The sequence below is a fragment of the Vanacampus margaritifer genome, chromosome 5 (assembly GCF_051991255.1).
Source record: "Vanacampus margaritifer isolate UIUO_Vmar chromosome 5, RoL_Vmar_1.0, whole genome shotgun sequence".
NCBI lineage: Eukaryota > Metazoa > Chordata > Actinopteri > Syngnathiformes > Syngnathidae > Vanacampus > Vanacampus margaritifer.
This window is the reverse complement of record NC_135436.1, coordinates 29354167-29377438: the sequence shown is the minus strand read 5'-3', so window position 1 is coordinate 29377438 and position 23272 is coordinate 29354167. Positions and strand designations below refer to the sequence as shown.

Below are 23272 nucleotides of genomic sequence, written 5' to 3'. Positions count from 1 at the left end.
GCTTGAAATTTGGGTTTTAAACCAGGTTGAGGGTTTGGAGGTAGGTTTAGGATTTGAAATGACTTAATTACCTACCCTGATTTCCATACAAAGGTTTACAAATTTAGGGATACAAGTTTGGTTTCAGTTTTCAGTCTCTCAGAACAAGGTTAGATTTAAAAAAATAATAATAATCAGGCTTTCAAGTTTTGTTTCAAATTTGGATTTGGGACTTAAGCCAGGCTTCAGGCAGTGTTATTAATTTATTTTTTCTGATAAGTGTATGCTTTATTCCAACACACAGAATCACTTCATGTACTATCTGATGTGATAAAAGTGTTTTGGAATCAGAGTCATCAGTGGCGAGTACCTTAAGTGACTTCTTAAAAACACGTCCAAGGCTGCATAAATCTCTGGTGTGCTCGTAATCTGCCAAATATCCGTTTCCAAGTCGGCGGCGGCTTTTATGGACCGAGAGATGGAAAATGAAGTTCGGCATCCGTCGTCGCGCAGTTGTTTCTAGGCTGCTTCACATTAGAAAAGTATAGGTTTGCGCTTTACACAAACGCGATGATGTCATGACGCCCAGCTGTCCATGTTTTCCTCGATGAAGTTTTGTTGTTCCTTTGTGACCATGTCAATAAATATTCCGAATTTGAATCTGAATGTGGATGCCCGGGCATCCAGTCCCCCCCCCCCTTTTACATTTTACACTCTTAACGTCAACATCAATCCAAAGTGGCCTCCAACGGTTACTGTGTGTTTCTTTAACGGCTTCCTTATGATTGCACTCGACATAAATCAGCGTTTCCTTGGAAACTTTTCGTAACACGGATAAATAATGGAAAAGCCTGACATGGACAGAACCCATCATGTTGCGCTTCCTGCCTTGTTTTATGTTCCGCTCCTCCAAGTCGGCGATGCCATAAATTGAGGAAAATTGCTTGTTTTAATTGGATCTTTAACGTTCTTAACTGTCATACAAGTGTCATTCAGTCCATGCTTGCTACACCGAAAAATGCCCCCTACCCATTCCCACCCCATTAAGTGTGATCAAGTGTAGACAATTTTCACATATGTGTGTTTTTGAATTACAAACGTGGTCATGGAATGAATTTAACTTGTATGTCAAGGAGCCAATACTAACCACGGTGGGAAGGACCTCACCTGCGTTCCAATTTTGGGACTGAGCAGTGTGGGGTAAAAAGTTCATCTTTAATCTAGAAAACGAGATAGAATGTTGGAAAATAACGTGCACGTTTCCAGCGCGCAAAAAGTCATGGTAATAAAGTTGTATATTTTTTCCCAATATTTTCCTTAAGTTTTGATTGCCACACCCTTTACTGGGTCACCAAACAACACGATAAAGCGACAGCACCCACGGAATACACTCTGCAGTCGAGGCATGAGACGGGACAAATCCATAAAACGTGGCAGATTTCTGCTCTAAATTCTTATTGATCGTTTGGCGTATTTTAAGTCACGGGTGTGTTATTAACTCTTTGACTGCCAGACGTTTTCAGAAACGGGATGTCGCCAGTGCCAGCCGATTTAAGCATTTTGAGTGATCTTTCAAGGTCCACAGAAAATGTTGTGTTTGGACTATGGAAACACACATCCGACCAAATGAGAGATTGGACTCTCATCTTTCATCAGAAAAAAAAAGTTTGTTTCTACCTTATTCCGTTCTTCAGTAATCAACAAAAGAAAATGGTTACTTTCACCGAAATTCTCTGTTTTGAAACAAAAAACGGAGAAAAAGAGCTTTTTGTGAAACGGTGTTATTTCATGCACTCTAGTGAATTGTACACTTCTTTTTGTCCATGAATGATGCCACAAACACCTAAATAGTGCTTTACTTCTGTAAAACGCTTTCACCAACAATGAAAAAGTGTTTTTTGATTGCAAAATACGTTTATTTCCATTCAACAGTGTAACAATTTGACAAAACAATTTCGCAAACTATTTACAAATGTGTGCAACTGCGGTACTACTTACAATTATGTGGATGTTTCAAATACAGTTTTTCTTTTTGTAACGCTCTCCTGCGTGCAAGGAGACGCCAGGACTCGCACAACAGTTTACTTTCACTTTCACATTGGTCCGTTTTGCGTGCAAACGTTACACTTTCTTGACGGCCTTTTTTTCCGGGGAATAAAAAGCAAGTAGCAGACTGTACACACTTCCTCCGATGAATATGTATTGGACTCGGGGCACTCTCCGTCGTCCGATCGAACGTCCGCCTGCGCGTGCTCGGTTGCGCTCCGCGTTACGACACCGTCATAGCCGCCGCGTCAGCGGTTCCAATTTCGCCGTCAAGCTCGGATTCACCTTCATCATCATCGTCATCAATGTACTCTTTTAGCATTGGTCGATGCCTTTTGTCTTGTAAGTGTAGAGCTGCTTGCAAACGCTCGCCATTGCCCGTTCCCTCCTCCATCTAGCTCCATCTAACGTCTTCTACTGCCGCGTCAATGCTTTCCAACCACGGAGTCACCATCATCTTCATCATCGATGATGATCATCGTCATCAACAATGTGCTCTTTTAGCGATGCTTTTGGTCTTTGAAAAAAACGGCTCTGGTGTTAGCTCCTCGCGACCGGCCGCCATTTTTCCTTTGTTTTCCATTCTGATCTCCTGCTCAACGCTCTAGCTCCGCCTCTACTGACGCCCACCCGATCTTGTCAAAAGAGAGTCATCGCTGCCCTCTAGGGGCCAAAAATAGTCATTAGGCTCACGAGACCTGCTTAAAACTTTCAGGAGAGCTCCGCAAGCCTTCCCAGCACCCGTTTCAAAAAAAAAAAAATTAAAAAAAAAATGGGAGGACGTCTTTAACGTCTTTGGCGCTCCTCCGTAGGTTTTTGCAGAACGTCATTTAACGTCTTTGGCAGTAAAAGAGTTAAGATGCCTGCAATTTTTTACAATTGTGAAAAATAATCTTTAAAATGATCCTCTCCATTTGTGCCTTCCCAAAAAATGTCCCATGGAGGATTCCTTGTATTCCAATGACTTTTTTGGCAGCTTCAAATGCTGCTGTTTATCTCGCCGCAGCTGCTGCGATGTCGTCATCGGAGGACATTAAAAACAAATGATAGTTCTTCACAGAAGTTTTATCACTGCCTTACACGACTTTATAACACTTGGATGTAGCATAAACAGTTTGAGCGTCGCACTGTGACTGGACGCCCGCCACTTGGCAAGCACGTCTTTCTCCAAGGCGTGAACTCACGAGGAAACGCGTTCCATGTCTTACGCTTGCCAAACCGGTGGTCCATCAGAGCGGCCATTTTGTTTGGACACCAGCGACCAACTGGCTACTGACACTCATCACATTCTTCAGTCGGTGCTCTTTTAATGAGCTTAAACGGACATTTTCACCGTGACGTCACTCGTACTGTCGTTTGGCAAAAGCCACACAATCGCCGTTTGCGACCAATTGCAAACAAAAGCATACGATTGAATGCTGAATAAATAAAAACTTGAGCTGCAACAATTAAACGAGAAACTCCAAATCATTCAATTACAAAAGAAAAGTTGTCAGAGTGTACTCTTCTGTTTGCACAAATTTGCCCAAATGCTCTCAGGCAACCAATGTATCATTCTTTGAGAAGGCAGAATTTTGTATTAATAACATGTTGCCGTCTTCATAGAGGTTTTTGAATTTCACAGGGTTTGAGATAGAGAGCAATTATTTTTTTAGTATCAAAGATGTGACTTGCGTGTCTTCACATGTTATCACATCATCGCCTTAGTATTTTTCCGGGCTCAATTACTCAAAGCAACTTTCACCGCAAATATTTTGAAATGATGAAACAAGACGAGCCGGCGGTTTAACGTTACACCTGTTAGCTTAAGGTCAGGCCAATTACAGATCTCACACCTGTTAGGAGTTTTATGCTTGAATCTGACAAGGTGCTCTTGATGCTTCTTATTCCTTAAAAGGGGGGGATTTTGATAGGATATCACAGCACAGGTGTTTCATATAGTGTGCTTTGACGTGCCAGGCAACACACGTAATAAACAGTCAGTCTATTATTATTATTATGTGACATGCAACTAAGAAAGTCATCACAGCTGCACTGGTTTTGGCAAAAGAAGAATGGATGGAAAAAAGAAAAAAATAGGCTGAGATATACCAAATAAGTGCTGTGTGCAAATATTGTGGCCAAAGAATAACTTGTACGTTATTTTTACTAAATAAAAATGCTTTACCAACCACATTTCTATAAAGCCATTATGCAACATCAGTTTCATACTGTAACTGTGTCGGTAGCCACGTAGCACCTGGATGCATTTGCTAAACACAGGCAGCCTTTGGCAAAACACTCACGCTGAACTGTGACCCCACAGCATTGATATTCACAGCTAATGTACTATATTTTATTGTACAGTACATTAAAAAATATATCGGCGGCAATCTTTTGGAATGTTATTAAATGATCTAACGTGCCTTCTCTGTCTGACAGAATATCATCACAAGCCATTGTGTGCTTGATGCTCCGCAGTTGCCGTGTCAAAACCTTTTTACCTGCACTACATGGAAATAATCAAATTATTGTAAAAAAATAAATAAAATACATTAACATTCTTGGTTTCCAATAAAAAACAGATCACAGACTCCTTCCCCTTAAATATGCAGCAGGTCAAATTGTCTCATGAACGGTTTTGGTCTAGCAAAGGAGCAAAACTAGCAGGAGTACTAATAATTTCATTTGAGTTATGGCGGTCTCCGGTTGAGGTTTGGAGTGCCAGCGAATATGTCGCCTGTCTGGTTTCACTTAAAGACAAGCGTCAGATCGCATTGGAGGCGCCACATCCACAGAAATTTGAATCCATGACTCAATCATTGATTGGAACAAGACTGCTGAGTTGTGCAGAAAAAAAAAAAAAAATCACAAACCAAATGGAAAATCCATTGGGTCTTCCAACATGCTTTTTCAATCCCCAGCAGTTCAAAGAGTTGCCGGCTGCTGAAAGAATCCCTCACCTATGAAGTTTTGAGACCATGTACGTATAAAAATTTCTGAACGTATCGCAATGTTGTGCATACAAAGTACCGCAAAAGATTTGTGAGCGCAACATTCTTTCCTTCCAAGAAGTGTTCGCCCAAAAATACCTACATTTTAGCTCTAGCCTTCTGAATCTGGGATTTCCTTTAACCGCCTCAACACCGGCTTTCCAGTGGACTTCCTTTGCCGACATGTGTTTAAAACATCGTGTAACCAGTGATGGAAGCGACATTAGAAGGTTGAGGTCATTTCCCACGTTTCGGTGCGATCAGGTTGCAGATGCTTTCCCAGCTGCCGTACGCAGGAGGGTGGCTAGGTAGCCAGTTAGCCGCATGTGCTAATTCAAGTTGGAGTGTGGTTGTCTGGTTGGTGACCGCTTGATAAAAAGTTGTTGACTGTGCGGGTATGATAAAGAGTGAATTTAATGTATTATTTGTTTCATTTCCCAACATTATATATACTGTATCTATCATACGTTATAATACATTTCAACAAAGTAATTTTTTTTTTTGCATAAAAGCCAAAGAAAGTGTTGAAATTATTATTATTATTGTTGTTGACAGCATAATGGCTTGCTCGTTACGCAACAACGGCAGGTAAAATGTGTTGAACCCTTTCACCGGGAAAATTATGATTTTTCTGTAAAATAATAAAAATAAAATAGTAAATAGTAAAATTAGGAAATAGACTAATTTGCACTGTGAATTTGTGTGCTTAATCTTTTGGAAAATTCTGCAGTACTTATAAGACAGAGACCACATTGTATAGCCTAGCAACAATAGAAACCATCCCAATCATGTGTGCAGAGTTCCACAGGGCTCACTTCTTGGTCCACTATCATTCAATCTCCCTCTAACTCTTTTTGGCAACATTCACGTTTTATGGCTATAAACAGTGCATGTAGGCTACTCAGTGATGATTTAACCCAGAATTGAACAGTTTCTAACTCAATCAAATGTACTTGCTGTTGATGAATTCTATCCAAAGTGCACTTGCAACACCCAAAGCAAGCACGCAGACCTCAAAGGCCTGCAGGCCAATCCGTTTGGATACACATGAAAGACTTCTTAAGAGCTTGCCAAAGCAGACGGCCAGCTACTCCATCCGCCATCAATTATCATAACTTGGCCACAGAGGAAGAATTTAACATGATTAAACATGTGTACTTGAAAACACTTGTAAATTGACAAGAGAGGCATAATTAGGATGGAACATTGGATACACAGGACCTTTTATGGAACTCGGGAAATACGCAGGGCCATTGTTGTCAGGTGTCCTTTGGGGAAAAAGTGGCATGTTTATATCAAAGAAAGCACTTTATTGGAAAATGGTTGGGAGAAAGCAGGGAAACATTTAGATGGATACATTGTTGGAAATGAGAGACACATAAAAATGTGCATGGAACTTTGCTAACAACTTAAAAGCCAGAGGAGATAAGGGCATTTAAGGCTCTGAAGACATCATTCATCTACTTATTTATCATGCTAGGATTTACAAAATCTTCTACTTGAGTTTCATTGCTTCGACTCCGGCAAAGGCACGGGGAAAAAGTGTAGGGTTGAATTGTGTGTTTTTTCTTTTATTGCTCCCCTGATGGCTCGCATTAAAGTCAAGCCAGAATGTTCATTTGTCTGCATTTGAGACCCTTAAAGTGGATATGCATTCAAAGTACCATTGCGATTGCTTACCAAAAAACGTTTTTAACCGAGCGTACACTTGAAATGACATTTAAAGTGCGTCCCTATGTCAGCCAGCCACTTTCAACCTGCTGCGCTGTCTGAATTCCGGTCACTCCCCACTCGTCCAGGCTCAGTCCCGTCCTCTTCGCCTGCTGCCAGCTTGGAAGACAGGAAGGAAAAGGACATTTTTAAATACATTTTCCAAGGTAGAGGAGGAATTCCCTTAATGGAAGTCTCAAATTGGGCTTACAATGACACCGTAATAGACAGCAGAGGATGCTAGATGAACAGCATTAGTACAAATATTGCAGCAGCAAGCATGGCAGCGCAACATGAATGCATGCGTAGTCGCAAGAAAAGACAAAGAATCTGACGTTTTGGGAAGGGGGAAAAAAAAACGTCTTAATGACACTCGAGAGACCCTGGTATACAAATGGACGGATTGGTTGTTGTTGTTATCATGGAAACTTTAGGTATGAAATGGTCTGCGGGACAAACGAATAGGACCTCAAAATCATCCAGGATTTAATAGCTGTGTTTTTTTAAATACAGTACAGTAGTCATTAAGTAATTTTGTGTAGAAAATGTAAACACACAAAGTCGAATAATGTCTCATGAAATCTCCTGTGATCTTTTCAGATCATCAAAAACATAATCACCCTATTGAATTGTGATCATGAAAGATGACATTATTAACATTTCTGCAGGTTCCAATGCTCCTAAATTTACCACTTAATGCTAATACCTGAATCAATGAGCCATCGAGAGATGAAAAAAAAAAACAAAAAAAAAAAACCTTGATCCTGTTCTACTGTGTTACGATTCCTGCATACCAGGGATTAAATGAAATGTGCGGGGCTGCTGGATGCTTTTTGTTGCCTAGCGACTGGCTGTTTACGTGTTTCCAATCGTTCCGTTGAGCCAGGCTCTCTTGCGGGAGCTTTGTGATTGTCCTTTCAAAGGTCAACAACTTAAAAGTTGTAAATTTGAATGGTTATAAAACATATAAGCAAGAGGAGGCTAGGTTGGGACGGCGATTGGGTCCCACACACCAACATAGAGACCAGAGACGGCTGTCATAATGGACCTTGCGGTGGAAGATTTTATGTATTTTTTTGGAGCCCCCTGCTTGCCTGCTATATTTACTGTATATTGTGAAACCTAAAACTTTATTGGAACATCAGACATTCATCTCTTGTGGCTATGACTTCAAATTATTCTTAGCGTTCCACCATTGAAACTGCTGGAAGTTAAGAAATATACCAAACAAAAACATGGCCAATGACTAGTGTATCAATCTTGACAACAAAACCAAGGCTGCAATTGCATTCTTGTAGCCCCCCCCCCCCCCCGTATATCTCAGCCGCTTGACAGACCTGGTCTTCACTTCTAAAGGACTTTGGAACCAGAGGGTCAAATAGTATAAAATAGAGGATAAGGCAAGTTGGCAACACATCTCTGAATTAGTTTCCATGCAAAACCTATTCTAGCATGACTAGTTTCACAAATGAAAGCAGTCAAAATGTCCTACTTCCTAGTTTATTAGAATCAAACGCATACAGCAGCAGTACACACGTTTCAGACTGTTCCCTTAAAGACAAAGCAAATGACTGACAGCTGAATGCAGACTCAACCAGCTTTGCATTAATCGTGTTTTATTCTTGCAGAGGCAGCATTCACCGACCGAATCATTTCTTTACCTAAAACTCTTCGGGAAGGTTTTACCCTTGAAACGCCCTCTGTATGAAGGCAAGCAAACATCATCTGGTCACACGGTGCATTTCCACTGCTAGCGCGCACGAACCGGTTGCTCCAAGCTCACCTTTGATCATCTTGACGAGTCGGTCGCCATCAAAATTTGTGCCCGTCTCAATGGTGGAGATCTCTGCCAGGTTAGATCCTCCAGGAAGAAGGCAAGGTCAAAAATACAAATACAATGTTATTTACAGCGATTGCCGCCATTGTGATGACATCCAGTAAAATAGTTTGACTGACCATCCACGGCGACGTGGGAGGTGCCAGTGCTGACTGAATACTGAGGTCCTGGAAAACAACGCAGTCAGTGACGCAATAAGTTATCTATAACGGCAGCTGCCATATTAGTCATTAGATAATGTGATCAAGTCTGTTTTTATTCCAGTATAAACACTTGCCTGAGACAACTCTGGTGACTTTGGTGATGGTAGGGTCACTTTCAATGACTCTGGTCACCTTGGTGATGGACGGTTGGCCTTCAATGACCCTGGTCACCTTAGTGATGGACGGTTCCTGTTGGATGACCCTCGTCACTTTGGTCACGTCGGGAGCTTAAAAACAAAAGAAAAACATCATGACAACTGAGAGAAATGACCATTTCCATGGATACATCACGACCAATCGACCTTTAACTCTATCTGAAAGGTTTCTATTAAAAGAATATGATTCACCATTAGAAGAATCCTCACACAAACTTGATTTTAAAACGCAAACGGTAGCTAGCCTGGAATTTAGAAAAATCAAGCACCGACACCAGTTTCACCAAAAAATTGGATGAGACCATGAAATTGAACAGCAAGTTGGCTGTTTTGGTGTGAAACCAAAAAAATTCTGGGACAGATGGCCATGTTTCAATGCCCCAAGCAAGTGCCACATGTCAATGTCATTCAATCTTGCTCAGTCACAACATATATTGCATTGATAAAATGATTTTTTTTTTTTAACTATTCATAACACCAGGGATGTGATTTTTCCGCTAATTCGCGGAATTCCGCTTTTTTTACCCCCCCCCCCCCCCCCCAAAAAAAAATTCAGTTTTTTTTTTTTTTTTTTTTAGTAGTTCATTGTGTATGCACATGACTCCGACAGATAACATCTTCTGCTATAACGAAGACATTTGTGGTATGCTCTAATATGAGTTACTTTTCATTTGGTCATGATACAATTATTTGTTCATGAAATTTGAACTCTTCAACATTATTTATGTGTTAACTTAGTAATCACATTAGTTCGATATGATGATATTCTCAGTGATAGTTTTTAAAAGCAAAGGCAGTCCAATGTTTTTGAATGTGACTGATTTTGAGTTGACTAAAACTGCCATTTTATATGGGATAGTTCAATATACATTGAAAATTTATGCTGTTGTTTTGTCTATTTCTTTGTCATGTGAGTGCATTGAAAGTACTTAGAACCAAGGAAAACCCATGAGCTCCGGGGCCTTTTCCCCCCACCAGGGCACTGCCCTGGACCTAGCTGGGTGCCAGCGGCCCCCAGACCCCCGGCTAAATTTTCAGATAATTTCACTTTGGTCAAATCACATCCCTGTAACACATTTGTAACTCGTTTCCAGACTGTATTCTCTGTATTGTCTGCCACTTTACTGACTTAAAGTTTAAGTAATGTTTGATTCGTTATTGGTGAGCTAAACGTTTAATCTAACCTCACTACTTTACTTGTGTCTGAGAGACAGTTCTCAAGAATGTCAAGTTGAGTGTTAGCTTTTAGCCAAGCATGTCACAAGTCCTAAAGTTGTGTCATTTGGCAACTCGAGTCTGACTCGAGATGAGTCACGTGACTCCAGTCCTCCAACTCTCCTACAATGCACTTTTTTTCATTGAGCTCTGCAGAGGTCTGCGGCATATGCCAAGGAAGAAACCATTACATCATCGGACATGTCTGTTTAACATCCCCCCCCCCCAAAACCCCCATTGGCATCTGTTTTGTGCATTATATGCAACATGTGAGATTTGTTGTCTCTTGTCAGAGGCCTTCCACCAGAGCCAGGGACTCCCCTTTGTGGTCAGTAGGAAAACGTGCCATGGAAAACCTCTTCTACATTTAAAAAAAAAAAAAAAAGACTTTCCAGTAGGTAGTTGGCTGTTGGATGCAAAAGTGCAAATAGAGGTGCTTGGGTTCAAATGCTTGTGTAGCCGTCACTCATAATTTAAGCAGGATTAAGCTGACGTTGGTGAAGTGATCTGTGAGACCAGTAATGAACATGTCGCCGCTTGATACATGAATCTGCCTTCTGTTGAGCGCAAACAGTATTTGAACTCACTTATTGCCTGCTTGAGGCCTGCCATCGATGTTTTCACATTCGCTTCTCAATTCTGTCATATGAGGTTTAGCCACTCGCTAGATGAAACTGCACTACATGTATATGCTTCGCTAACCAAAGCTTGTAAAGAATTTCCTGACGGGGAATCACATGATAATGAGGCTTAATCATCCTTACTGTACCTTCAACTCGTGTGATGAACCTCTCTGATGACAACAGAAGATAGAAAGCCATCAGGGGGTTTGAAACGTGAAATAAATAGTGTACATCAAATTTCAATTGTTTTGCTACTCACTCAAAAACGTGAGGGGGATTTCCTGGTATCTGAAGCCTGGAATGTACTGGAAATTCAAAAGTGAAAGTATGTTAGTGCGAATGACACGAAACAATTTCCTTTAGGTAGGTTTAGTAGATGGCTAGATGCACAAAAAGTCTCAAGAACTCGGTTGTTTCTTTGTTTTTGTTTCGTTTTTGTTTTCTCAAAAAAAAGAACTTGTCCTACAGATTTTGTCCAATTGCAACCACATTTAAACCATGTATGGTTTAGCTACTCTAGGCACAGGACAATGCTGAATTGTAAAAGTTTCCATTTAGCATAAAATCAGTGTAGCACAATTTTAGAATAGGATGGTCATTTGTGTATTGTGTAAGCGGATACAAGCACAATCTAGTTTAGGTCGGTACTACTTTTAGTCAACCTTCAATGGAAACATCGTTGATGTACAACAATATTCACATTTCTGAGGTTGTGTACAACGGCATGAGGTCTTTACTAACCTTAATCTGTATATAAGTAATCAGCCTCTTCAGTAGCGAGTGAAAATCTTGGCTTCCAACAGGGATATCTGCGCAAAAGTGTGCAAGCTCCCATCAGAAAAAACAACGCCGTGAGAAGAGAGGGGGTTGGGGGTGCATCACAGAGCTTGGCAGATTTTGCATAGAATGGAAAATTGTACCGGTGGGATACAAGAGTCGGTTGACAAAGTGAACGACTCCATTTGTGGCCATGATGTCAGAGTCAGGGATTTGTACTGAGTTGACTCGCATGGTGTCATTTGCCTGCAAAATACAACATCCACAAACCTCAAATCCACAACCTCGGATGACTCCTCGTAGTAATGGCTACCAGCTTGCTGTAAGTTGCGCTCATTCGATAATTGCACCACAAATAACTGCTTGATATGCTAAGAAAAAACCCCAAAATGCAAATACGTGTAACTCTACTCACAAACATCACTTTGAGGTTGCTGCCTTGCAAGGACTTGAGAAGGTTCGTGACTCCCGTTTCCAAACCGCCACCGATGAAGATGCCATTATTGATGTGGTACAGAAGGATAGTTCTGAGAGCGTTGATGTCACCTCATTTTAAAGAGAGTCAATAGAGTTATTATCAGCTAGCAACACGTGGCGTGTGCTCGTAACCGGGCGTGCAGGAGGCCTACTCTTCAGCAATGTGAAATCTCTCTCCCTTAAACCGGCAAAAGCCTTGTCAGTCGGGGCGAATATCGTAAAGTCTCCCTCTTGTCTCAACAAGTCAGTCAGTCCGGCATCTTCCATCAGGGACAAAAAGATCCTGCAGCACAGAGAGAGAGGAACTTGGCACCGGAATACTGCAAATGTCAAGGTCCGCTTTCATGAAGACCAGCTGTACTTACTTGAATCCGCCGTTGTCTCTCAGAATCTCATACATGGATTTTTCGGCCGGTTTGAGGAAGCTCCTCATAAGATGGAGCGCTCCATTGCTTCCTTCCTTGCTTCCTCTGATAAGGCAGGAGTTCTCGATGCACACGGCCTGCAAAAGAACGGACGCGAAGCACTTCGGATCGCGGCTCACTCGCACGAGGCTCGAGGGGCTGTCAAAGAGGACGACTCACGGTGCGATAGATGAAGACCCTCAGAAGTTTTCCGCCAATTGTCTCCAGCGTCTGCCCATTATACAGCTGTCCGAGCATGACCTTTTTCTTCAGGATGTGGTTCTCCAGGATAAACTTGAGCATCCTCTGATCCATGGACATCACCTCATCTGCAGCGATAATATTTCAACAGATCTCAGTATTGTGCAGTCGATGGACGATTAACATGCACCTGAATTCATTGCAAATTGGTGAAGGGATTTATTTGATTATGCAAATGGGGAGGTCACCCCTCAACCGGTAGCAGTTCACAAAACCGAGCACGGCTGAGGACAGGCACAGCGGTTATGAATGATTTACGCCACAAGCTCAAGCTCAGCTGGACGGTGTGTGTTAAGCTACAAATCACGTCTCCGCAATGGGAAGAATTTACAGAGCAAGCACGATGTTCCTGTTACTTCCAGCTTTTGGCGTCTTGTAAATTCGTAGCACTTTTTCCAAAACCTCTAAAGTATCCAGCCCCCATTGACACACATTTGACAAACACAACGCCAGGGCTTCCATTTAGTTTCATCCTTAGTGGAAGAACATGGGAGTTGTGCGACTTATTGGATTGGACAGGACGGTGCTTACCGTTGAAGGCGCTGTTGAGAGGGGCCAGGAGCGTGTACTCGGCCTCGGGCCTCATGGCGGCAAAGAGGCCCAGCTCGGACACCATGTCGCCAAAGGTGGACTGGGAACTTCCCACCAGTTCCATCACCTGTTTGGCTTAAGAATCAGAGAGAATCCCAACGCAGTTAAAACTCGTGTCAAAGCGTTGCCTTTATGTATGTTCCGTATTCACAAAACGGTAAGACTAAGGTTATGTTTTGGTTGGAGTCGGGTTGATAAGACGTCCTGTAGGTCTTCTGGAAGCAATCGATGTTCTTGCATGCATGATTCATTTACAAAACCATAGGATGACATGGGGTCGTGGGCCAAGACGTATTTGAAAGCCCCTCGTTTATTGGCTGCACTTTCTGACATCACTGCTCCCGAATTAAAGATTTTTCAATTTTATGCAAGGCGCCACGATGACAAAGGCCTACTTTGCGCATCCAGATGTGGTGCGACACAACGCTCCCACCGTCGCGCCCTCGCAGCACGCGAACAACAAATGGGGTCAACGACGGCGTGCGGCACTCCAAAGCCTTTAATGTTGGGTTTTAGGGTTAAAGTTGGGTCAGGGTTCGTAAAACATTTTGGACACAATCCTTAATCAATCTTTTGTCATGGAGGATCTTGTTTACGTATGCTCAAGCAGGAATTTGGGGTCAAGCTTGGGGTTAGTGTAGGAGTTTGGGTTACTTTGTTGTTTTTTAGGAATAGGTTATGTTAAGGTTGGTTTTAGGTCTGGGGTTAGATTTTGACTTGATGTTGTGGAAAGTTGGTATCCCAGTGAGAGGGCGAACATTTGTGTTTCGCCCCTTAGTGGGATACAGGCTTTAGAGTTGATGAGGATTTTAAGCAGTGTTTGGGTTCAGGACTAGCTAGATGAGGCCAAAAGCCCAATCTGTCAAGTTTCAGAGAAAGAGTCCAATAGATTTTGGAAGGTATACAACATTTTTATCTTTGGTCAGAGATCATATGCTCAGGTACTAGATCATTCTGCCCTTTGTTCACATTGCTGATGCGTAATAGTAATGAAGCACAGTTTCCTGGTGGTAAGCCATAGGTCAGTGAAGTTGAAAGGAGCAGAAGAGGCAGATCTCACCTGAGTCTGGCATGAGCACTTGGTCAATGAGGTGGATGACGCCATTGGTTGTGACAATGTCCTTCTTGCGCACCATCTTGATGCCGTTGACAGTCAAACTGTCGCCGTCACAGCCGATTACAATGTTGTTGCCCTCCAGGGTCTCGTAAGAGGTCCCGGCCATGATGGCCTCAGAGCATTGTACCGAGTCCAGGAGGTGGAAATTCAGCAGAGCTGGAAAACAAAGACACGTTTGTAATGAATGTAGTCACATTGTTTGATTGGCCTGTTAGCTGCTTGGGTGGCTCCGTGCTCCATCTCATGTTACATTACAAATAGAAGTTCTCGGGAACCAGAAGACCCTTGGATCCTTTGGGCCCTTGAGGATAACCGCGCGGGGTTCTGCCATGGTTCTATTTAACTTTGTGTGGGATTGTGTGATCTGACATCATCAACCAATAAAATGTTTGAGGTTGAGCAGCCTACTGTATAACGACTGCTTCCAAGGAAAAGCTGTTTTATGTTGCTGCAGACAAATGCGGAAATTTTAGAATGATTTAACAAAAATCTCAACAAAATGGGATTTGCTACCTCACAAAAGGACTTTATCAGTGTAAATGTGTGATCCTATTACATTGTGAAATATTCTCTTTCATCTGTTGACTTTCTGCTTACGATTACACGGGTGATTTGAAAGTGGAGACTTAATTTTTGTTATTATTCCGCACCAAAATTTGTTATGCGTGGCTTGCCAAAGTGTGTCCACGTTCATTGCAAAGAATATTGCGGTTCCAGCTGTTTCCAATCGGAGCCGACTGAACCTGTGACAAAAAAGTCAAACAAACACCAAGCTAGAGAATTTTGAATTCTGCATATCCATGCTGGTGCCGTCATCTTTTAGCTACAAAGACACTTTGTGTTATGGTTGTAATCTCAGAACCCAGGGAGCATGAGAGCATGTAGTGTACCTTGGAGGACCTGCTTGTCGTTCTGGAGCCTTTCCAGCACGTCGCCTCCAAGCTTGGCAAAGGCTTCATTGGTGGGGGCGAAGAGAGTGAAGTGTCCGGGCTGACCCAGCTTGTCTAACAATCCGGAGTTCTGGGCAATATTCTGGATGGGAGAAAGCAATCGGGTCACATTTAGCAGAGGGAAACGACTTGATCGGGTCTAGAGAGGAAACGTAAGGAAGATTTCATATCAAGAGTTTTTTGACCAAAATGGTCATGGCTAATAACTCTTTGACTGCCAAAAACGTTAAATAACGTTTAGTAAAATCCTATGGAGGAGTGCCAAAGACGTTAAAAGACGTTTGTTTCAAAACAGAGGTGAAACTAGCTATTTTCTATTGTTGATTACTCAAAAACGGAATAAGGTAGAAACAACTTTTTTTTTTCTGATGAAAGATGAGAGTCCAATCTTTCATTTGGTAGTATGTGTGTTTCCATAGTCCAAACACATAATTTTCTGTGGACCTTGAAAGATCAGTCAAAATGCTTAAATCGGCTGGCACCCACGGCATCCCTTTTCTGAAAACGTCTGGCAGTCAAAGAGATATGTATGATCACAACATCGCATTAAGGAGAAAAAAGAAGACCGCTATATGCACATAACACAAAGAATTCAAATTAGTTTCATTTTGAATAAAATCAGTATGGATACACCAAAAAATAACAAAGCTCACTTTTAAAGCATGGCAAGTTGTTCTAGTTTGTGTCGGAAAAAGACGCAAACTGCTAAACAAAAGACGTCATCTGTAGTTATGTCACCATATAGCCAATAACATAGACTTAGCAACACAAAACACAATGCTTCCGGTAAATACAATTTAAAAACAACAACAACATAACGTCATCATTTTGAAATGTCACAGTTTATCGGTAAACAAACCGTCCCATCAGTTTTAAGCGTAGACATGACAAAAATGCGTAATAGCCGCAGTAAGCTGTCAGCATGAACAAAGGCCTTCTCTGCTTGCCAATAAACAATCAGATGTGCTGACCTACATTTACAACCTCAATTCTAATATTTGTTCCATGAAATTGTATTCTTGTTCTTTCTTTTCTTGTTATTATTTATTGTATTCTCTTCATTTTGTAGTGTTGCTCTTGGCTTGCTAGGGATGTGATTTTTCCGCTAATTCGCGGAATTCCGCTTTTTTTATCTCCCCCCAAAAAAAAAATTCTGATTTTTTTTTTTTTTTGTTAATAGTTCATTGTGTATGCACATGACTCCGACAGATAACATCTTCTGCTATAACAAAGACATTTGTGGTATGCTCTAATATGAGTTACTTTTCATTTGGTCATGATACAATTATTTGTTCATGAAATTTGAACTCTTCAACATTATTTATGTGTTAACTTAGTAATCACATTAGTTAGATATGATGATATTCTCAGTGATAGTTTTTAAAAGCAAAGGCAGTCCAATGTTTTTGAATGTGACTGATTTTGAGTTGACTAAAACTGCCATTTTATATGGGATAGTTCAATATACATTGAAAATTTATGCTGTTGTTTTGTCTATTTCTTTGTCATGTGAGTGCATTGAAAGTACTTCAAAACACGGAAAACCCATGAGCTACCCTGGACCTAGCTGGGTGCCAGCGGCCCCCAGACCCCCGGCTAAATTTTCAGATAATTTCACTTTGGTCAAATCACATCCCTGTTCCAAGGATGCCAGATTCGGGTCAATTCCGTTTTCATCCTCAATGTGCTGCCGTGTCAATCTAATCTGCCCAAGGCCTTCAGAATCAATAGTGCCCATGACATTTCAATCACATTATCAATGGGACTTATTATATAGGCTCACGTCAGCATTTTTTTTGCAAGCTCTGGTAGGGTGGTCAGAGCAAACAAAATTCGATTAGCAAATCACATTTGTAATACTCAGCATGTTTAAAAAAAAAAAAAGAAGAAGTTTTTTTGTCATGTTATTAGATAAAAAAATGATCTTGAACTGCTCCAGATAATATATGTGTGGCACAGCTGTGTAGTGTTGCATTTTTGTCCAATTGTGATGGAACGGTGGCGGTATTAGGATCTGGATGAAGTCGGGCAAGACCCAGACTTGCCACAGCGCAACTGCTACAACTCACATTGAGCGTCTCCAGGTCCTCCTCAACCTCGATAACGTCCTGAATGCTTCTCCCGACGGCGCTGATGACGCGGTCGATCACATGGACGACGCCGTTGGTGGCCACCTGGTTGCCGTGGATGATCCTGGCACAGTTGACCGTCACGACCTGCAGGGCAAACGCAGCGTTTTTCACGTGCGACGCCACGGGGCAAGGTGACGGTCAACGCTAAGCGATGGCGGCGCTCACCCCATTGGAGTAGTGATTGATGAGCAGACCCAGGTCGTTGTACATGGACGTGACTGTCATGCCGTTGCGCAAGTCTTTGGTCAGGAGGCGTTTGTTGACCATGTGGTAATGCAGGGCGTTGTATAGCTCGATGTTGACGTTGCTTTCAAGCGCGGCCCGCATGCTCTGTCACGGGGGGTGAAATACAAGGAATGTGCGATCGCAGTGGTGGCAAGTAGTCGTGTCAAAGTACTGAAAACACTTTACTGGACTCTATAGATAGTATTCGCTGACGCCACAAGATGACGTGATCTAGCGTCTTGCATTGTTTTCACACCGAATGTTATTTTGTTTCATAATGTCATCCTCGACTCTCTCGAAACGTTACTTGTGTAAAGAAGACGCTCGTGGAAGGTTTTATCAACAGTCCTTGGAGCGGTACACGGTGAAACGTTTGATTAATGGATTTGATTGGATTACGAACATTTGCCGACGTCCGGACTCCATGGCAATATTTACATATGCTCATACGTTCTTTTGGCTATTATTGGTTGCTCTGTGCATTTGCATAAATCATTTGTGATTTAGAAAGAATCTCGGGTTATTTTAAGACCAAGTAAGCTAGTTCCCCAGCCGCGCTAGCTACAAGCACTAGCATGTTTACTACAACGACATTGTTTTGACTCATCACTCATTTTAGTACATTTTGAATACAATTTAAAAATAGAGACCTTCAGGAGAGTATTTGGAGAAATCTCAAAATCGAAAACTTTTGACCACTCAATTTATTTTTAGTCATAGCGGGTCACATATTTCACGATCACATTACGGTAAAATGCATTTTAACAATCTTACAATAAAGCCATTAAAACAGTCTTGTATTCTAAATATACTTTCTGCTTGATGATTTTACATTAATTGCCGGATTTTACTCAAGTAAATGCCTGTTACAAGCTTTGTAGAAAAAAAAAAAGCAGAAGTAGAAAAATGTGATTCATTACAGAAAATTATGCGATTAATAAGTTAGAAATAAAATTGCCTCACCGCACTAAAAAAAATACAAATAAGGCGTTTTTGTTCACTTGTTATTATTAGCTAATTTAGTATTTTAGCAGAGCAGTGGGATCACGTTTTCACAGCATCAAAGTTGAGCCAAGTGTGGCATAACATGAATTGCAAGTTATCTTTGACCACATTTATAAGTCTGTACTTGTTTACTTAAGTACAGGAGTTCAATCTGTACTTCGACTTTTGCCGGTCTTTTTTTTTTTTTTTTTTTTACACCAAGTATCTTCTTTAGTACAGAGTGAGAATACTTTTGCCACCTCCTTTGTATCAGCGGAATATTTTGGGATTTGTCTGTGGAACCTCACTCACCCCATCCAAAAGGTCCCAGGCGTCATTGCTGGGCGCAAAGAAGGTGTACGAGCCAGATCCCTCGATCTCACCCCTCAGCTTGGACGTGTCGGCGTATCTTTGGGTGGAATGGGCCTTCACCATGCCCAGCGTGCCGTAAACATGGTCGATCGGGGCCACTATGGGGCGGGAAGGAAATCAAGAACTTCAGAGAGGCCACAGAATTCCAACATTTTAAAGGTCGGACAATTTGGAAAAAGACCATCATCAATCCATCCATTTTCTACAGCGCTTGACCTCAGGTTCGCGGGTGAGACGGACGGAGCCTATGCCGGTTGACTTTGGTGCTAGGGGTGGGTGGGGTACACCCTGGTGTGCTCACCAGATGAACAACCATTCACGGTCACACATTCCCACCTATGGCCAATTTAGAGTCGTCAGTTAACCCACAGATGTCAAACTCAAGGCATGGGGGCAAGATTCGGTCCACCGCAGCCTCTTACGCGGCCCGCTAAAGCAAGTAAAATGTCTACTTTTTTCTTTTCATTTTGAGAAACTGCAATTGTCTTTGCTTTAACCAGTTTTACAAGCATTGAATTTCACCAAATCTACACAGTAAATTCTGTAGAGTAAATTTGACTCTATTTAGAGGGGGACCAAATAGCTTACTCAGTTTTAGAGTCATATTTACACTTGGAAGAGAGTAAAATAAAAATAAAAAACTGAAATAAAGAAAAGTCACTCAAGGGTTGATGAACAAACTCACGACCTTCAGCTTGGGGGACTGACAATCTACTCCCTGAGCCACGCAACAACGCCTGCTGGGTGTTAGTACATAACTAGTGTCAGCGGGAATCTGACGAGGTTTTTGGTCTCCTCTTGGAGATGGGCAAATAATAGGAGGGGCTTAGCTCAGGTGTTTTTTTTTTTTTTCTTTTTCAGGAGAGCTCAGTATTGTTCATTCGATTTGACATCATCATTGCTCTCCTTTTTTTTAAAAAACAAACAAACAAATCAATTAAAAAAAATTTAATAAATGTTTTTTTTTTTTTAAATATATATATATACATATATATACATAGGTGGGTTTTTTCTTCAATTCTTGATTTTACTCTCTTCCAAGTGTAAATATTAGCCTACTATAAACTCTTAATAGAGTCAAATTTACTCTACAAAATTTCCCGTGTACGAGCCACTATTTTCTATGACTTCTGATATACACTGCTAATATACGGACCTGACTGACTGTCAATAAAAGGCACATCTGCGACGCCTCTTTTATTATGCACTCCATCTTCATCATTAAAGTTGAGTTGGGAAAGTGTCTTATTGTTTGAACATCATTGTTAAACTTGCATGGCCATGAATGACAAATACGTTTCATTGGCAATATTTCCAATGGGGAGAATTGCAGGTTGAAATACTTCACTGGTAGCCCAGTTTTTTTATATCCCGTTTAACACACGTGCACCCTAAAGAACATGTGTCGGCAATATGTGAGCGCATCCCCTACTGGAGTAATAGCAAGCTTCTGCTCTCCGGGTTTGGAAAGATCCGCCCGAACCAAACTTTTATAACTTCACGCCGACATATGTCATCGGTACCCGCAACGCACCTGCGGGGCAACCGCGCATTCCATCCAGCTTCATATATCCTGGGCAGCACTCGTAAAGGACCATTCTGCAAGTGAAACAAACACATGATAAACCTCAAGACAGGTAGCAAATCCTTTAAAAGGTCGACTACAGGCACTGTGGGATGATTTTGTTCAATCTGGCTGGCGACTGCATTGTCACAGTGTTTCCAGATGTGACCGTCGTCGTCTTTCCGGCACCGAAAGATGCCGCGTGGTCTAGCATCCTGCTCCAAAAGCTAATGGGAACGCTGCCTCCTGGATTAAGCAAACATTTAAAGAGCAGATTTATATTTCAGAGAGTGCTCCGTTTTTAAGGCTCACAATCGGTTTGGTCGTTGCTTGTCATTTGGTGAACCTCATTTTGGCGCACAGAAACGCAGAATGCTCAACGTTGGCCTTCAGAATATTTCGGTCAGCACAAAGACCGTTTATGTTCTCGTTCTATGGAAATGATTAAGCATAAGCAAGTAGAAATTGCCATCCTCTTAGCAATTGCACAGGAAGGAGCCTAAATGTGACAGAAAAGAAGAACGACTTGTCTCGTACACCTAAATGCATTTTATGCTTTCATTTTTTTTATGGCTTTCAAATGTTTTAAGATTTTTTAAAAAAAGTGTGCTTAAAGGATGTGCAATGTAAAACTACGAAATAATTGTATACGCTCTTTCTATAGTGCAGCTTTTTATCTATAATGGGTGGAAGTGCAACGTATCCCACTTGATGAATTTCCAACGACCAACGGCGATGCTCTGTTGCTCGTCCCTCAGCAAACACACTTGAATATGTTTGTTTTCCGCTGGAGATGAAGTTAAACTACAGCAGATCACCCAGGGCGGATCGAGGAGGATAAAAAAATAAAAAATAAAAAAAGCAGCTGGATATAAACGCCGCTATACCACTCGTGTCCGCAGGTATGAACATGTTTGGGCCTCGTGTCCACTATTAGACGCATTTGGAGATACTTTGAACTGCCCAGGCGACATTTGCAAAAAAAAAAAAAAAAAAGCCACAAGAACACCACAGTTATATACATACGGATATATATGGTAGGAACATACACACGGTTATAGCCCAGTTTCTGCTCTGTTGCTTACATGTGTAAATAAAACTTCAACAACCTTATCAAATAAACAAAGAGAGAACAATCTATGGCCAAATAACCATGTGTGAAAAAAAAAAAAAATCTGTTTCCATGTGAAAGCTGCAAAACAATTGAGGAGGGAAGAAAAAAAAAGCTCCAACTGTGAGTCACCTCCAATTCCAAATGAACAACAATGGTCAGCCTGTGCACATTTCAGGCATTTTTGGGGACAAAACACACCAAAAATGTCGCGTGCTTGAATCATCTGATGAAGAAAAGATGCTGGACTGGATGCAGTTTGCAGTCAGAGGACAAAAACAGCAAATGTGTCCAACGCTCATTTGAGGTCAACACTTTTAAGGACAAGGGACCAAATTTGCTTCAGCCAAACTCTTTCCTTAACAATATTGTTTAAAACTCCTACTGCCAAATTCAATGTCATGATTGATGTTTTTTGTCCGTCAACGTACTAATTGCTGGTTACTGAATGCTTGACATTCCGATCAAAGACCACATTTTAATCTTGAAATAAAAATGGGATTAGATCCGAAAAATCACCCGCATTATTAATAGTGCTTATTTGTGGTTTTGTATGAGACTTCGAGGCGCTGCGATGAGATCCCGCAGCAGCCCAGTCGGGGCACAGTCAGCATTAAAAAAAAAAAAAAATCTAAATAAATGTTGCTGCATTGCTCTCTCACACACAGCGATTGTGTCGGGCCGAGCGTACGGAAACTTTTGACTTGTCAGCGTCTCCTTGGGGGAAAAAAAACGGTTCCTCTGAAATTGACGGTGAATCGGTCAAGTCGAATATATTCGCCCTGGGGCCGCATCCACTCGCAGTTACTGAAGAGCAACGTGGAAGTTGCTTTTCAAGCCCAAATGTCAGCAAAATGCACACGGAATTGTTTTCTTGAAAGAATCAAATACTGTTTTTGTATAGGTCATGCTTTTATCGACTGTATTTTGCGCACCGGTCCAAAAATGAATCAGGAAGAAGAAAAACACAAGAGTCGCCCCCATTTTTTAAGGTCATTTATTTCACAAAGGCCAAGAACGGTTAGAACTTGGACTGGCACTCATGATCGTGTTGATGGCAGCGAACGAGTTCCGGTTTGATTAGAAACTTCCGCTTACACCTCTGGAAAGGTAGACGGTCTTCACTACAATCCTGCGCCATCTTCGGTGGAGACTTTAACTCTTTGACTGCCAGACGTTTTCAGAAAAGGGATGCCGTGGGTGCCAACCGATTTAAGCATTTTTGACTGATCTTTCAAGGTCCACAGAAAAGTATGTGTTTGGACTATGGAAACACACATACTACAAATGAAAAGATTGGACTCTCATCTTTCATCAGAAAAAAAAAGTTTGTTTCTACCTTATTCCGTTTTTCAGTAATCAACAATAGAAAATGGTTAGTTTCACCTCTGTTTTGAAAAAAAAACGTCTTTTAACGTCTTTGGCACTCCATAGGATTTTACTAATTAACGTTTTTGGCAGTCAAAGAGTCATTCACTGGCAGCCATTTTCACTGAAGCAACCCCCTTCGTTCGCGGCCGTTTTACTGGATTTTGACTGATTTTGAAAGGCCCACAGAATATTGTGT

General features: G+C 41.5%; 3 protein-coding genes across 3 annotated transcripts in view; 1 reads left to right on the top strand and 2 right to left on the bottom strand.

Annotated features, from left to right (window-relative positions):
• The window catches only part of frem2b (FRAS1 related extracellular matrix 2b), a 152844-nt gene that overhangs the window by 7944 nt on the left and 121628 nt on the right, over positions 1 to 23272 (top strand). The window lies entirely within an intron of this gene.
• On the bottom strand, positions 6300 to 10355 carry LOC144051731 (uncharacterized). Its single transcript, XM_077565101.1, has 6 exons — positions 10319 to 10355; positions 8822 to 8956; positions 8664 to 8711; positions 8491 to 8568; positions 8369 to 8407; positions 6300 to 6827 (listed from the first exon to the last, which is right to left on the bottom strand). The coding sequence occupies exons 1-6, from the start codon at positions 10353 to 10355 to the stop codon at positions 6799 to 6801; spliced, it is 366 nt and encodes a 121-aa protein (XP_077421227.1). The 3' UTR covers positions 6300 to 6798.
• LOC144051730 (periostin-like) lies at positions 11511 to 20628 on the bottom strand. The gene is made up of 13 exons (XM_077565100.1): positions 20565 to 20628; positions 18971 to 19128; positions 17615 to 17779; positions 17387 to 17533; positions 15258 to 15399; positions 14311 to 14523; positions 13191 to 13325; positions 12848 to 12883; positions 12579 to 12727; positions 12360 to 12496; positions 12147 to 12277; positions 11933 to 12063; positions 11511 to 11549 (listed from the first exon to the last, which is right to left on the bottom strand). Exons 1-13 carry the CDS (start codon positions 20626 to 20628, stop codon positions 11511 to 11513), a joined length of 1647 nt encoding a protein of 548 aa, XP_077421226.1.